Below are 16,368 nucleotides of genomic sequence, written 5' to 3'. Positions count from 1 at the left end.
TTATTATTAATACACATTAAATACAAGACAAATAGTAATGGGACATTAGGCACAGATACGTGTTTTACAAATGAGATACTTATTAACTGGTAGTATAACCTTTAGAGTAGCGAAAATATTGCCAAATACATTTGAGCTAGAAAAGGTTGTCAGAAACCTCTGAAGATTTTTTTTTTTTGCCTTAAATGCTGTTTCCCTAACATACATGGGAAAAATTCTATCTCTAATCAGTGATCAAGAAACAATAATTGGGGGGGTGCAGTCAGTGGAGCAGTGGGTTAAGCACACGTGGTTCAAAGTGCAAGGACTGGCACAAAGATCCTGGTTCAAGCTCCCAAACAAGCAGTGAAGCAGGTCTGCAGGTATCTTCTATCTTTCTCTCTCCTTCTTTGTCTTCCCCCTCCTTTCTCAATTTATCTCTGTCCTATCCAACAACAACAACAGCAACAATAACAATAATAGTAACAGCAACAACAATAACAACAGAGGCAACAAAATGGAAAGGGTGGCCTCCAGGAGCAGTGCATTTGTAGTGCAGGCACTAAGCCCCAGAGATAACCTTAGAGGCAAAAAAAAAAAAAAGTCTTGGGGGTTGCCAGCAGAGGGATACTGGGGGTTAAGGAGTCCAGGCTTGTTCAGCTCAGGAGAACTTGGAGTTCCATGGGGGTTAGCCCCTCTGTGGGGGTGCTTGTCTAAGTTCCACTCCTCAACACTAGTGTCCATGGCCAAAGCAAGTGACAAGGTTGACCTAGTGTTGGAGGAAGGGAGGGATAGACCAGGGCAGTGGCTCTACAGTCCACTGCACTTCAGTGTCATGATTTCCTCTGTACCCTCATTCAAATGGGCAGTCCATTGACCTGTCACCTCTGCATATCTGTCACATGTTTGTGTAAATGAACTGAAAAGGTTTGGTTCTGAAAACACACAGGGTGAGCATGAAGACAGTGCAAATCTTTGCAGGCCCCAAATAAAGCAAAGAATTCATTTAAAAGAGCTTTTTCCTGGCATTTCCCCTACATTCCTGTGATTCAAATATCTCTCTGGGTGAAAGGTCACAAAAGGGTCATAAATTTCAAAAAATGTAACTCTAGGGCTGAGGAGATACTACAAGGATTATGCAGAAGACTCCTGTGCCTGAGGTTCTGAGGTCCCAGGTTCAACCACCCAAGACCACCATAAACCAGAGCTGAGCAGTACTCTGGTGTCTCTGTCTCTCTCTCTCTCTCTCTCATTAAAATAAACAAATAATATATATTAATATAACTATAGTTGGAGGAGACAGCATAATGATTATATGAAGAGATTCTGATGCCTGAGGCTCCAAAGTCCTAGGTTCAGTCATTCATACCACCATAAGCCAGAGCTGAGCAGTGCTTTGGTGAGAGAAAGAAAGAAAGAGAGAGAGAGAGAGAAAGAGAGAGGAAGATAGGGGCCTGGTGGTAGCACATCAGGTTACATGCACATGGCACAAAGTGCATGGACCGACATAAAGATCCTGATTTGAGCCCCCAGCTCTCCACCTGCAGGGGGGTCACTTCACAGGTGGTGAAGCAGGACAGCAGGTGTCTATCTTTCTCTCCCCCTCTACCTTCCCCTCCTCTCTCAATTTCTCTCTGTCCCATCCAACAACAACAACAGCAGTAACAACAACAACAATAATCAACAAGGCCAACAATAGAGAAAAAATAGCCTCCAGGACCAGTGGAATCGTAGTGCAGGCACTGAGCCCAAGCAATAACCCTGGAGGCAAAAGAGAGAGAGAGAGAGAGAGAGAGAGAGAGAGAAATAAAAAGTTAGGTAACTAACTGTAACTTGTCGATCATAATTAAATCAATAAAAAATAAAATTTAAAAAAGAGAGAAATGTAACTCTAACCTAGCCAGCTGGCTCTGTTAAAGCTGTGCAAAGTTCTAGAAAGGAGTTCATTGCAATTAGTAGATTTTTCTGGTTCTAGCTAACTGTCTGAAGATCTGAAATAATCATACAAGGTCCATTCCTCAGTATTTGCACAAGAGGACAGCACTGAATAGAATTAACTGGCTTTTCCAACCCACTGTTTGAATTTTGCAACAATCTAGACGTATGACTTGATTTAGCCTCTCATCTGAAGATGGAGGTATATTTAATTTTTCACTCAAATAAAGAGAAGCAGGAGCATGCTTTAATAGTTCCATGGCTCTCTTGCCATAGATCATCTTCCCCGGAAAGACTGGGCTGCACGGTGAGGTTGTGTGATGCTGAGCACATTTTGAAACTCTCTCTTGATTAATGATGCCTCACCCTGAGGATTGATGAGCCATAAAACTCTGCTGAAAGACGCACTCCTCCCTCACTTCACTCTGTGTTCCTAAAAACCCAGAGATATGTGCTCTGGTTCCACACTCCCACCCACCCAAAGAAGCAGAATGTCATGTCCACATGTGACTGGGGAGTCACTGGGTGATCGTCTCTCTGCCCTGTTCTGCTGGTTTGCCACACAGTGTACACTCCATCAAAGTGAGATTCCTGTCCCAAGACAACAAACCAGCTTCCTACCCAGAACCAGAGAAAACAGGGCAGGTTTCCTGGGCCTACTGGGATCCACAGAGCCAACTGTGACTTCTCAAGCAGCAGCATCCAATCAACTTCTGTGGCTTCACCAACTTCATCCTCAAGATCTAGAGACGTGTGTTCAGTTACCTCCATATTAGAGCTGGGAGGCAGGGGGCAGGGGGAGGGGTCTCTGTAGCCAACCAGGTAGGTGATTGGCCACAGAGCTTTTGAGGGGAGAGCTGCCCTCTGAGCCACCACCAGCTCATCTGCTCCAAAGACCCTGACTTCACATCAAACTCTGGAGCCAGGAGGTGGTGCACCTGGTGGAGTGCACACTTTCCCATGAGCAAGGACCCAGGTACAAGTTCCCAGTCTCCCCCCCCCCAGAAGGGCAGAAGCTTCCCAAGTGTTGAAGGAGTACTGCAGGTGTCTCTGTATTTCTCTATCTATCTATATCCCCCTTCCCTCTTAATTTCTCTCTGTCTCTACCCAATAAATAAAATATTTTTAAAACAGAATTCAGAAATACCATCACTGTGACATCAGAACCATACCTGTCAAGGTAAATCACTGACAGTCATCCATTCAGAGGCCTTGTGGCTCCTCCAGCGTCTGAGGATTTACCCCCAACTGTCTTTAAGACTGATTTATCGAGAAAGAAGCAGAGCATCACTCCAGTATTTGCTGTGCCTGGGATTAAACTTGACATCTCCTATTTGCAAGTCCTGTGTGTGGCTGTGTCACCTCAAGGCTGCAGGGTGTGACCACACTGTTATCAGAAAGAGGACTCCAGGGAAGACTACTTGTAGGAGGCAGTGGCTCACAGCAGTGTCCCTCTCCCTGACCACTAGGGCAGGCGTCTGCCTTCCTGGACTTGAGTGAGACTGCCCACAAATCTGCAGAGGTCACAAGGCTGCCAGCCCACACCACCACCTCTGTGGCCCCCCACCCCAACACACTCCTAACCACCAAGTGTTTACTGAGGACCCATAAAATCTGTGGGGAGGCAGGGGTCTCAGCATGAAGACACTGTTGCCTGGGGGATCTACCAGCCTCAAGGCCCCAATCCCAGCTGGAGAAACCTTGTGGAGTCACAGATGGACTGGCCTGGTGTATGACAAGGACATTTCCCAAAGGTCAGGCTGGGTCTGTCTTGCCCATGCCCCCCTCCCTCTTCTCCCCAGCCTCTCAACTTCTTCTTGAGGACATGTTTATTAGTTTGATTTCAACACACAAGCACACGTACCTGTAATTACTCTATAATGTCTGTTTATTCCTTTAAACGAAGATGAATGTAAATTAATCGTGTTTTGTGAAGTTCAGGGCACCCCCTGAGATAAATGAAGACACCCCAGGGTGTCATCAAGTCAGAGCTGGGAGGAGGGAGCAGAGAGGAGATGCAAGCTCACAGAGCCTTCTAGGAATGGTGGGGAGATAGCATGACACACACAGGAAGCAGGACAGCTTCACACCTGGGAAAGGCACACATGGGTGGGATGTACTGGCCTGTGGGGGGGCCCTCTGTCAGCTGCAGCCCTGACCCTCACTTTTACCACCAGGGTTCCTGGGCCTGGGGGGAGACACCAGAGTGACACTTCCAACCAGGAGAAGAAGCCACTCTCTTTGGGGTGACATATGCAGACAAATGGGCCTGAGAACCTGTATCTCTGTCTCTCCTGAGCACCCCCATCCCACCTTGCGGACAAAATGACCCTCACCCAAGGGGTCTGAGCTCTGCCTGGGGTGAAGTCTCTGAGAGCCAGTTACATGATGTCACAGACTGAGCACCCCTGGGATGTTGATGACAAAGAGGGTCCCAGTGTCTGAACCATGGATTCTACTCTCTGCCCTGAGTACCTGGAAGACATTGGTGTTGGGGGTAGTGTGGGGCTTCTGTGAACCCCAACAAGGGTTCAAGATAGCTCCCCTGGTAGAGCATACATCTTGCCATGTATGATGCCCTCGGTTTGAGCCCCAGCAGCAGATGGAAGTGTAATGAACAGCACAAGGGGAGCTCCATGGATGGTGGGGTGGTGCTACAGTGTCTCTCTCCCCCTTTTCTCTCCCCACTCCAAGAAATAATGGATAATGGATTTAAAAAATGGGATGGGGAGACTGCTCAGTGGTGGTTACACCCCTGCACCAAGAAGACCCTGGGTTCAACCTGGATGCCACATCAAAATAAACAATAATAAACAGATAATAAATAGCGACCACTAAAAATTGCAAGTGGTCATGGTTACCTCCATGTGTACGCATGTACATTTAATGATTCTGCAGTAAAACTTTACTATTTGTATAATAAAGCAGTAAACGCTTGACAATTCTTCAGATACAGCTGCAGTCACAATTCAAAGAGATGGAAGAGTGGACGGAAAGGCTTTCTGCATGGCAGGGGGCACCAGCCTGCATGGCAGCTGCAACAGGAAAGGCTAAGTGAGGACCAGAAAGAGAGCACTCCCATCTCTGAACCACTCTGTGGACATGGAAGGAGGGCCAGCACGGGACAGGAGAGGGTCCCTATGCAGAACCCCAGCCCCATCTGCCTAATGTGGGGGTTTTTTCTGGAAAGTAAGCAAGGAAAGTGGAGCCTGAGTTCTGTGAAGGGCCTCAGCCCAAAGGGCACGATGAGAGGGTCCTGAGGAGGGTCCTGCGGCTGGGTCAGTGGGAAGAAGCAGACTAGGGGACACAAAGACCTGCTCCTTCCAAGTAAACTGAGAGGGAATAGGCAGGGTACCCTCTGTCCTACCTGGAGTGGGTCACAAGGTGCAGAGAGTGCAAAGTGGTGCTTTAAGAACTCCCTCAACCAGGAAATCTGGGGGCCACACCCTTCCTTGGGACAAAACAGGAAAGTGCAATGTACAGGGAGCACAATTATCTTGGAAGTCTTCCAAACCTGCCCACCAGCACAGGGTGAGATTGCCCAGAACCAGCAGCTCTTCTGTGGACCTGAGACTTCCTGGCCGGATGTACTGTGGAGACCAAGCCCCGCGCTGACCCATATCCCTGATCATATCCCTGCTCAGCCCAACCTCTTCAGGTCATCTGGGATCAGAGAGGAAGTTCCAGGGCTCCTCCTGGGTGACCTGTGAGGTCCTAGTGCTATGGCGACAATCAGGCAGCCAGGAAAACAATCCAGGACTAATGGGCCCCAGAGCAGGGCTTCAGCACAAAGAAACACTAATCCGAAAGGATATCAGCACCTCTAAGTTCAAGACAGCATTGTTCATAACAGCCAAAACATGGGATCAACCGAAATGCCCATCGACAGATGGCAGGGTAAGGAAGTTGAGAGATAAGATATTCAGTGGAATATGACTCAGCCATTAAAATGATGGCACTGTGCCTTCTGGGACAAAAGAGATGAAAATGGAATCAGGCAGTGAGAGATAGTTGTTCTGTGGTTTCATTCACACGTGGAATACAAATAAATAGAACAAATGAACTTGCAAAAAATGATAATAATACCAGAACTGACTCTTGGATTCTGTAAAAGCAACGGTGGTCATCAGAGTGAAGGAAGGGAGTTGAAGGGGTGAGTCAAGGGGTGTCTTGGAACATCCTTAGCACCGAAACTTGGGTTGGTACAGTGAGTTGTAGACACACATACACAGATGGGAAACTGTATTTCTAAAATCTTATATTGTAAATCAATATTAAATCAATCAAAAAAAAAAGGAAAGGAAAGGGAAAGAGAGAAAGGAAAGGAGGGAGGGCAAGCAGAGTTTCTGGGTATATGTGTGGGTAGGGGGCCTGAACATCTTCATTGCTCGCAAGCTCCCAGGCCATTCCCAGCACATTAGTATACAGGTGGCAGGAAGTGGCCAGGAACAGGAAGCTACTTTCAAATTGTCAAGTCATCTGAGCTTGAAGAAGTGGCTTGGCGTGTGGCATCTGCTCCAGAAAATGAACTTGTGTAGAAGCTGGGAGAGTTTGTTTAGGTAAAGGGGGAAGAAATTATTTGACAGCTTAGAAAGCTCACAGGCCTGGGACTGAGCTGGCTCTGGGAGGGCTGAGAACAGAGACAGTCAATTTGGTCTGTCCTGGGCTTTCTAGTGAGCCTAAAAATGGCTCAAATTGAGGGGCAGAGATGTGCCCTGTCCATCCCAGTTCTTTTTTTTTTAACTTATTTATTTATTTATTTATTTATTTTAAAAAGGAGGTATTAACAAAACTGTAGGATAGGAGGGGTACAACTCCACACAATTCCCATCACCAGATCTCTGTATCACATCCCCTTCCCTGATAGCTTTCCCATTCTTTATCCCTCTGGGAGTATGGACCCCAGGTCATTGTGGGTTGCAGAAGGTGGAAGGTCTGGCTTCTGTATTTGCTTCTCCGCTGAACATGGGCTTTGACTGGTCGATCCTTACTCCCAGTATGCCTTTCTCTTTCCGTACTAGGGTGGGGCTCTGGGAAAGTGGAGCTCCAGGATACATTGGTGGGGTCTTCTGTCCAGGGAAGTCTGGTCGGCATCATGCTGGCATCTGGAACCTGGTGGCTGAAAAGAGAGTTAGCATACAAAGCCAAACAAATTGTTGAACAATTATGGACCTAAAGGCTGGAATAATGCAGATGAAGTGTTGGGAGGTACTCACTGCAAACTATTGTGTACTTTTGCTTTTAGGTATATATTTTGCCCTAGTTTATGGATATGTGTGAACATATGCTCTATCTCATGGGACCTGGTCTATATCTAGGTTTTGGGACTTTGTTAGGAAGTGGAATGGAATTAGAGAATACTATGAAAGGAAAGGTCTCACCCAAGTAATGAAGCTGAAGGGGTGTCATTCCACACCTGAAGTCTCCAGACACAGTCTGAAGTGAAGCATGCTGAGGTGGCACTCATTGCACTGATTAGGTTGGGATTGGCGGATGCAATATTATTTGGTATGAAATGAGAGAAGCATGCAGGAAAGTGCACCCCACCCTAAGGTTCAAGGACTGGGGGAAATATAGGCTCTGTAGTAGAAATGCGAGGTTCCTGCTGTCTTAGGGTTCAAGAAGACAAAAGATAGTTATTGTTATCATCACATTATTTGGTAATTGGGTTAACTTTGAAAAGTCCTTTTGTTAGGATTTGCTGTATAATACCCAACATCTTGTATATAGCTGTGCCACCGGTTGTTTCTGTTCTCCCTGGTCTAGGCTTCTGAGAGAGTCAACATATCAAAGACTCAGGCTATGTATTAAAAAGATTTAGTCTGTGCTTTAAAAAGTTTGAGACATACAATCAATTTTACCCTCTCATAGTAATTAGTGATTTACATTACTATAAATTAATAGGAGTGTACATAAACACCATTCCCACTACCAAAAGCCTGTGTCCCATCCCACCCACCTACCCCCACCCCCGCCGTCCTGGGAAGCCAAATGTTCACCCTTACCTTCACCCCAGGGTTATTACTTTGGTGCCCTACTCATCCCAGTTTTATCAGTAAGAAGTCCAGCTGTGGGGTAGCTGGAGCCTTCATATTCATTGGATTGAAATGGTGGTGCCAGCTGGGCTCACTGGATGAACAGAGCAATTGCTCCACATCTGCAGGACAAGCAGCAGCTGTCTCAGGGGCCGTGGGCTGGGAATCACTCTCAGGTTCCAGATGCCACCTTTCAAGAGGCCCCCTGTAACCTCTAGCACCTGCCATCTAAGGGTGAGCATTGAGGAGGGTGTGGCCATCTGGGGCCACCTCGGTAACCTCCAACCACTGACGTCATGTTTCAATGCAGGAAGAGTTCTCCCTTTAGCTCCTGGGATGCCAGTGCTTCCATCTGCTGGCACCACTGAGTGCTGGCATTTTTGCTAGGTACTTTTCATACGCCTAGCTTCTTTAATTCCCTCAATGATCCTGGCTACTCGATGCCCTTAGGGGGATGTGTGTCTAGTGTTTGTGTGGCTTAGTCCCACATTTTGGTGGCCCAGAGACATCTGGTCGGGACATTCAGGCTCTGGTTGGATCCCCTGTATGAGTGTTTGTTTCCTAGCCTAAAAACAGAGATCTCTAAGGTCTCTTCCAGTTTCCACAGTTAGGCTGTAAAAGCAGCAAAGGCTGCAATGTTTTCCTTACTCTCCCAAGGCTTTTCAAGCAAAGCAAAGGTCAAAGCAGAGTGGGAGTCCCCAGTCAATGTTCAAAGTCAGGGTACACTCACCCGGGAGCCCCTCCCCTGAGTCAGCCTCAACCCCCTCCGTGAATAGCATTTCAAACACCACACCTGACCCTGGACTTCTCCCTCTTGAACCCCACACCACAATGCCCCCCTTTGAAGGCACCAGCCCTGGCACACCACAGTCAGGTCCCCAAATGCCCTGCAGTGCTCTAAGGCTATTCCTCAGGTCAGGTGTCACCAATGCAGCAGGGCTGGCATAAGTGCAAAATAACTAAGCCTTGACAGTTCTGGCCTGACATGTTCTGGAACAGCACACAAACCACACGACTCAACAGGACAGAAGAAGAGCAATTGGTGCCACCTTGTGGAAAGACCTGCAGGAACATGGCCACACCCTGTCTGTCCAAGGCTCAGCCCAAGGAACATCAGTGTTCTGGGAGTCAGTGCTGGTCAAGGGGGTTGGGGGAGGGAGGGTAGTATCCAGGAGTGCTCCTGGTGCCAAGGCCAGTTACCATGTGATGAGCATCTCAGTCCTGATCATGTGGCTCCCTGGAGGCCCCCATCTTCCAGAACAGTGCACGCATACACAAAGCCCACCTCATCCCCTGCTGCTGGTTCACTGCACATCTGGCTCTCCAGGTGTGGGAAGTCTACCTGAACTCAACCCACACACACACACACACACACACACACACCTAGACCATAAGTGCCTAAGCCTTAGTCTTGTAATTTATAGTTTGCTTTTATGACAGAGAGAGATGCCAGAGAGCAATAGTGCCGCTCAGCCTGGGTTAGAAGCTGAGACCTCGTGCATATAGTACTATGCCCTACCACTGAGCTATTTCTCACCACAACTTTTTTCTTCTAAGATTAAATTCATGTTGATTTTATTCCACTGTATGCACCTATCAGAAATTATTCCTCTTCTTGTATTCTATCTGAATATTCCCATCTGTATTAGTGATCACCTGTTGTCATGTGAGAAATTACCCCAAGACCCCGTAACTTCAGATCATCATTTATTCCCCATGGTATTACTGGTAAAGAGTCTGAGGGGGACCCAGCTGGGAAGGTCTGCCTTAGGGGACCAGGTTACAGCAGGATGTATGATTTGTATGCTGTTCCAGAACATACCACAGTGAACTCTCTGCAGTGAGCAGGGGCTGGAGGATCCACTTCCGGATCAGCTTGTTCCTAACCCAATGCAGATATGAGCCTCAGCTCCCCTATGTGCAGGTTTCCAGGAGACTCCTCACAGCATGGCAGCTGGCTTTTCCAGAGAGAGAGAGCAGAGAAGAAGGAAGAGGATGAAGATAAAAAGAAGAAGGAAGAGGAGGAGGAGGAGGAGGAGGAAAGATCACCACTAGGTCTGGTACAGCTGTTTACACACACATAGACCCCTCCATCACTGTGGAGAAGAGGAGAGAGTGTTCAGACCATCGAGTCCCACAGTAACATGAGTTTAGACATCACTGAGAATCCAGCTGCAGCCCGAGAACCACAGGAACCTGAACCCCAAGTTATTTGCATTGGAAGACCCCACCAGAAGGCAGAAACTCCTGACAGCATCACAGGACTCCTCCAGCATCACATCCACTTGGGTGCTGAACCTCAGCATGAAGGACGATTCAGTATATTCCTGTCAGCCTGGAGATCTGGGGGCTGGTGGGTAGCACTAAGGCAGCTACCTGGAGCTTTCACAGTGACCTCCAGTGCTTCACAGAGAACAAAGAAGAAAATGACAGGAAGACCCCATCTTCACTGACTTTCTGCTGGGTCCAACCTAAGCTTATCTCTCCCTACCCTAACTTCCTCAGTGCTCATTATTTTTACTGTACAATTAAGTTTTTAATATCTGATTGTCTTTGATGAGCAGTTTTGTCTTTTATTACATGTTCTGAGAACAATTACATTGAGTCTAAATCCCCCAGGAATGTTATAAATTCCTTGAAGTCAGGGAAACTGAGCTTGTTACTTAGCCTACCATCCATGTCAACAGCTTGTTTTCCAGGAAAACATCCCATAACACAATCACATCCACACACATACCATCATCTAGACAAACACACGTACACATATGTGCAGCCACACTATCACACCATACACCATCACACACACACAAATTTTATTGTAGATATCTTCATATGCATCCACATATACAAGGTATCATGAACACACTTACTCCTATACACAATCACTTACACACACACACACACACACACACACTCACACACACACACATCTCCCTGCACACCACAGAAGCATCACTCTCTAAAGAGCAAGGTTGGGACCAGGAGGTGGTATGTCTGGTAGAGCACACATTACCATGATAAAGGATCCCAGTTCAGACCCCGGGCTCCCATTTGCAGGAGTGGTTTAATAGGCAGTGAAGCAGTGCTGCAAGTGTCTCTCTTCTCCTCACCCTACCTCCATTTCAATTTCTCGGTCTTTACCCAAAATATAAAAAAGTAAATATTTTAAAAGAATAAATAGTGGGTTGGGCAGTGGCGCAGCATGTTGGGCGCACATGGCACGGAGTGCAAGGACTGGTGCAGGGACCCGGTTCGAGCCCCGGGCGCCCCACCTGCTGGGGGCGGTCGCTTCACAGGTGGTAAGGTATGTCTACAGGTGTCTTTCTCTCCTCGTCTCTGTCTTCCCCTCCTCTCTCCATTTCTCTCTGTGCTATCCAACAATGACAGCGGCAACAACAATAATAATAGCAACAATGACAATGATGGACAACAAGGGCAACAAAGGGGAAAGGGTGGCTTCCAAAAGCAATGGAGTCATGGTGCAGGCACCAAGCCCCAGTGATAACTCTGGAGGAATAATAATAATAATAAATAAATAAAAATAGAGAACAAGACTGGCTTAGCCCTTCTTGCAGAGTGTAGACTTCACCAGGAACCAGTGACTGGTGTCTCTGTCTCTGTCTCTCTCTCTCTCTCTCTCACACACACACACACACACACACACGAGGTACTATAGAAAGCCCATCTTGCTAACTCACTGAGCCCCAGATGACATATATCAGCTCATGTCTGTCTCAGCACCATGACATTCCAGCTCCATGACAGGCCCCAGCAAAATGGCCTCTGTGCAGGAGGTCCACATTTCCTTGAAGGGAAGCTGAACAGCCCCCATGGGGCAGGGAGATGCTATCTGAGGATCCAGTGGGCACTGGGGGATGCAGTGTGATGAATGCAGTCTTCCACTCAGTGAAGACTTCCTGGGTCCAGTGGTCATGGCTCCCTTGAGACCATGGCTCCCTCCACCCCCACGTACTGACTAGAAGGGAGAGCAGAGTGGGAGAAGACAGGGACTTCTGGAAAGGGGCTCAGGCAGGTGATGTCCATACCTCCACCCCAGATACTCTGCAGTGGTAACATGTGTGCTCTACCAGGTCCGCCACCACCAGACATCTGTTGGGATTTTCCCTTTCCCTTTGGAGATGAGAGTCTGCCCTCCTCAGGGTTGCTCATCTCCTGATTAAAATCTCACCATATGGTCCGAAAAAATAATTTTCAAGTAGCCAGTACTAAGCCCAAGCATTGAGTGACAAATTTGCAAGAACAGAAACTTTCAATAGTGGAAGGTGTGTCAGGGTGTGTGAGGACAGAGAGAAAGGAAGGTTAAGTCTCAATCCCCTGTCTAGGGTTCAGGAATCCCTTGCCTCAAGCCACCCACCTACTCACTAGTTGTTAATCATTGGCCAAGTGAACTAACCTGTCCTGAAGACAGAAAAACTTGGATTTTTGGTGAGTTTATGAAAGAATCAAACTAAAGTCTTGAGCCTGGAGAACAGTCTTCAGATCACTCTGAAAAGCTGCTCCAAAGTTTGGGCCGTAGAACAGAGATTTTTCTCCGTTTTGTTCTTTAATAAATTCGCCTGTAATTTCTTTTTTTTTTTTTAACTAATAATCCTCTCTAAGCCACAGATTACAAAAGGGAAACAAAAGTCTTTCCATGTAGGGCAATAAAGTTCTGGACACCAGGCCTGGTACAAAGCAAGTTTGCTAACCACTAGTCTGCACCGCTGGAACACATGGTTCACCTGAAGAGATGGAGCCGGGCTCACCTTCCCTGACCCTCACTGCAGACTCCAGCCTGCCCAGAAACTAGCACAGAGCCTGAGGATAAAAAGAAAGGACTGCAGGTGTATAAAGCAAACAGCCTTGGGGGCGCGAAAGATCAGACTTCTGTTTCACTTTGGAAACAACCTTTTGTGACAATCTGCTACCAGCACCTGGGCCACGGTGACTCCTGAGCAGCCTCGTAGCCTTGTTCCTCTCACATATGCTAGGGACCGACCAGGCTGCCTGCCCATCACAGCTAAGTCCCAGAGTGCAGGGCTCCGCAGGGGCTCCATCATCCTTTTCATTTCACCACCTCCTGGCGGTGGGGGGGGGGGGGAGGGCGGGGTTTAGAATGGATTAGAGCCGGATTTCAGGGCCCAGTGGCAGCCCCGTGTGTTTTCATCATTCCAGCCCAGAACAGACGAACCGAGAGTGCAGAGTGACCCACTGGACATGTCTTGCAGTCACGTGGACGATGCCCACGCCCCACCCCACCCCCACCGCGCCTGAATCCTGGTAGAGTGTTGCAGTACCTCCTACTGACCACAGGGAGGCGGCAAAGCCCACCTCGGGCTGCATCGCCAGAAAACGCTTCCTGATTCGCTCTAGGCTCTCCTTCTCGGCTGTCTGAGATTGCACCTATCATCCCGCCCACTTTGACGGTTCAGCCAATCAAAGAGAGTATTTTCCTCGAGGCGGGGCTCCTCGACGTCATCCAGAGCCCCGCCTCCGAGCGTTCTAACCATTCCTCGCGATGGAGAGGACGTCCCTGGGCGTGGTCCTGAGAGCTTGTGGTACCGGAAGGCCCAGGGGATAGATGGGTGGGTCCGGAGACCCGATGCTCCTTGTCACTGGCGGTGTTGGGATCCTTGTAAAGGTCGTAGGGTCGAGACTGGCACCTGCAGATCCCATGAGCAGGAAACTGGGTGGGGAGGGGGGCGGTCATCGGTGGGTCTGAGACCACACGGTCCCAGGGGCCGGGATGTCACTGGGAGAGGTGCGGGGACCACGTGGTCCAGAAAGCTGGGTGGGTGACCCGGGTGGGTGGGGGGGTCTTCGGGCCCCAGTGAGCGGGGCGCTCTGGTCGGCCTTACCCGCTGACCGGTGCCGTGCCCCGCAGCCATGGGCGCTCAGCCCCCCAACTTCTCGTGGGTGCTCCCGGACCGGCTGGCGGGCCTGGCGCTGCCCCGGGCCCCCGCGCACTACCAGTTCCTGCGGGAGCGCGGCGTGGCGCACCTGGTGTCGCTGACCGAGCGCGCCCCCCCGCACAGCGACAGCTGTCCCGGCCTCACCCTGCACCGCCTGCGCATCCCTGACTTCTGCCCGCCGAGCCCCGAGCACATCGACCGCTTCGTGCAGCTAGTGGACGAGGCGGGCGCCCGCGGAGAGGTCAGGGAGACCGGGCACACGGGGAGGGGGGGATGGCGTGACTCAGCTGGGCCTGGGGACCCCGGCCAGAGACTGGTGCCTTCGGGGAGGAGGTCGGTGGGAGGGGAGGACGGACTTGACAACCTAGTTGTGGGTGGAGGAGAAAGAGCTTCTGGCTTGGTGGTAATTCCCGTTAATGGGGTCATGAATGTAATTTTAAACTTTCCAGCAACCTGGAGAAAAAGGGTCTTTTTAAATTGTTTGTATTTCTTTATCTATTGCAAATACAACATTTCACTGTTCCGGGTCATTTTTTTCATTCAGCTATGGGGGGGGTTGGGGTTGGGGCACCATAGCGCCTTCCTTGTGGTGTTACCCAGGGCCACATATAGGATGGCATAGCATGAACTCTACCTAGTGGGCTATCTCCACTAGGATAGTGGAGAGTTCTCAGCAGCACCTGGTTAATGTCAAGTTAATTTAAGTAAATCCTCTTTTTAAATTTTATTTATATTTAATTAGATAGGACAGAGAGAAAATGAGGGGGAATGGAGAGAGAGAGAGAGACAGAGAGACACCTGCAGCACTATTTCACCACTCTGTAAAGCTTTCCTCCTGCCGGTGGGGACCAGGGGCTTGAACCTAGGTGTTTTTGAATGGTAACATTTGCACTTAACCAGACAGCCACCATCAGGTCCCATAAAGGTTTTTTTGTTTTGGGTTTTTTTTTGTTTGTTCGTTTTATTTATTTATTTATTTTTACCAGAGCGCTGACCAGCTGTGGCTTATGGTAGTTCAGGGGACTGAACCTGGGACTTCAGAGCCTCAGGCATGAGAATCTCTCTTTGCCTAACCATTATGCTATTTACCCTTGCCCCTGCCCATAAGGTTAATTCTTTTTTTTTTTTTTTACAAAAAGCAATGGAGAGAGTAGGGAAGACAGAGAGGGGGAGAGAAAGACACCTGCAGACCTGTTTCATGACTTGTGAAGTGACTACCCTGTAGGTGTGGAGCCAGGGGCTCGAACCAGGATTCTTACGCCAGTCCTTGTGCTTTGCACCACCTGCGCTTAACTCACTGCGCTACCGCCCAACTCCCTCTTTTTTTTAATTTTTATTGATTTATTCCCTTTTGTTGCCCTTGTTGTTTTATTGATGTAGTTATTATTGTTGTTGTTGACGTTGTTGTGTTGGATAAGACAGAGAAATGGAGAGAGGAAGGGAAGACAGAGGAGGAGAGAGAGATAGACACCTGCAGACCTGCTTCACTGCTTATGAAGCGACTTCCCTGCAGGTGGGGAGCCGGGGGCTCAAACCTATTTCCTTAGCTGGTCCTTGCATTTTGCGTCACATGTGCTTAACCCGCTGCGCTATCACCTGACTCCCAAGATTAATTCTTTTTTTTTTTTTTTGCCTCCAAGGTTATTGCTGGGGCTCAGTGCCTGCACCTTGAGTCCACTGCTCCTGGAGGGCTTTTTTCTTCCCCCTTTTGTTGCCCTTGTTGCGGTTATTATTGTTATTGTTAATGTCATTTGTTGTTGGATAGGACAGAGAGAAATGGAGAGAGGAAGGGGAGAGAAAGATACACACCTGCAGACCTGCTCCACTGCCTGTGAAGCGACTCCCCTGCAGGTGGGGAGCTGGGGGCTCAAACCAGGATCCTTACACTGGTCCTTGCGCTTTGCGCCACATGCGCTTAACCTGCTGCGCTACTGCCTGACACCCCCCCAAGATTAGTTCTTGATGAGCAATTTCCACTCTTGTATTGAAGACTTTTATAAACCCTCACTACTGGCACCTCAGTCTGGATGAGGACAGGTCACAGAGGGCTGTGGGTGAGCCAGCCTTCCCCAACTGAGGTCACTCTTGTCCCAAGGACTCCTGACAGTCTCAGAGCAGTAGCTACAAGAGTTAAGAGGTAGCCCCCAAGATGAGAGTAGAGCTTCCACCATCTGCTCCCCTTCCAGGCAGTGGCAGTGCACTGTGCCTTGGGGCTGGGCCGCACAGGCACCATGCTAGCCTGCTACCTGGTGAAGGACCGGGGCCTGGCACCTGATGAAGCCATCGCTGAAATCCGGCACCTCCGGCCTGGCTCCATCGAGACCCATGAGCAGGAGAAAGCTGTGTTCCAGTTCTACCAACGCACCAAGTAGGGCCCCTGCCCCAACCTGGATGGATTTGCCTGAAGACCCAAGGCCCCTGCAGCACACCTAATGGAAAAGGAGTGGCGGGAGCCCCAGGCATGGAGACCCCCACTCCTGCCTTCTTAATAAATCAGTATAATCTCA

The 16,368-nt window shown here is 49.0% G+C and overlaps 1 protein-coding gene across 2 annotated transcripts; it reads left to right on the top strand.

Annotated features, from left to right (window-relative positions):
• The first annotated feature begins 13,434 nt into the window (after nt 1–13,434).
• DUSP23 (dual specificity phosphatase 23) lies at nt 13,435–16,368 on the top strand. Of its 2 annotated transcripts, none has more exons than XM_007530547.3 (3): nt 13,435–13,534; nt 13,834–14,102; nt 16,048–16,368. In XM_007530547.3, the coding sequence occupies exons 1-3, from the start codon at nt 13,531–13,533 to the stop codon at nt 16,231–16,233; spliced, it is 459 nt and encodes a 152-aa protein (XP_007530609.2). In that variant the 5' UTR covers nt 13,435–13,530; the 3' UTR covers nt 16,234–16,368. The 2 variants fall into 2 exon arrangements, with proteins under 2 accessions (XP_007530609.2, XP_016046972.1); XM_016191486.2 differs by having other exon boundaries at nt 13,487–13,590.

Source organism: Erinaceus europaeus, chromosome 9 (genome assembly GCF_950295315.1).
Source record: "Erinaceus europaeus chromosome 9, mEriEur2.1, whole genome shotgun sequence".
Taxonomy (NCBI): Eukaryota; Metazoa; Chordata; class Mammalia; order Eulipotyphla; family Erinaceidae; genus Erinaceus; species Erinaceus europaeus.
This window is presented reverse-complemented; position numbering and strand designations above follow the sequence as displayed.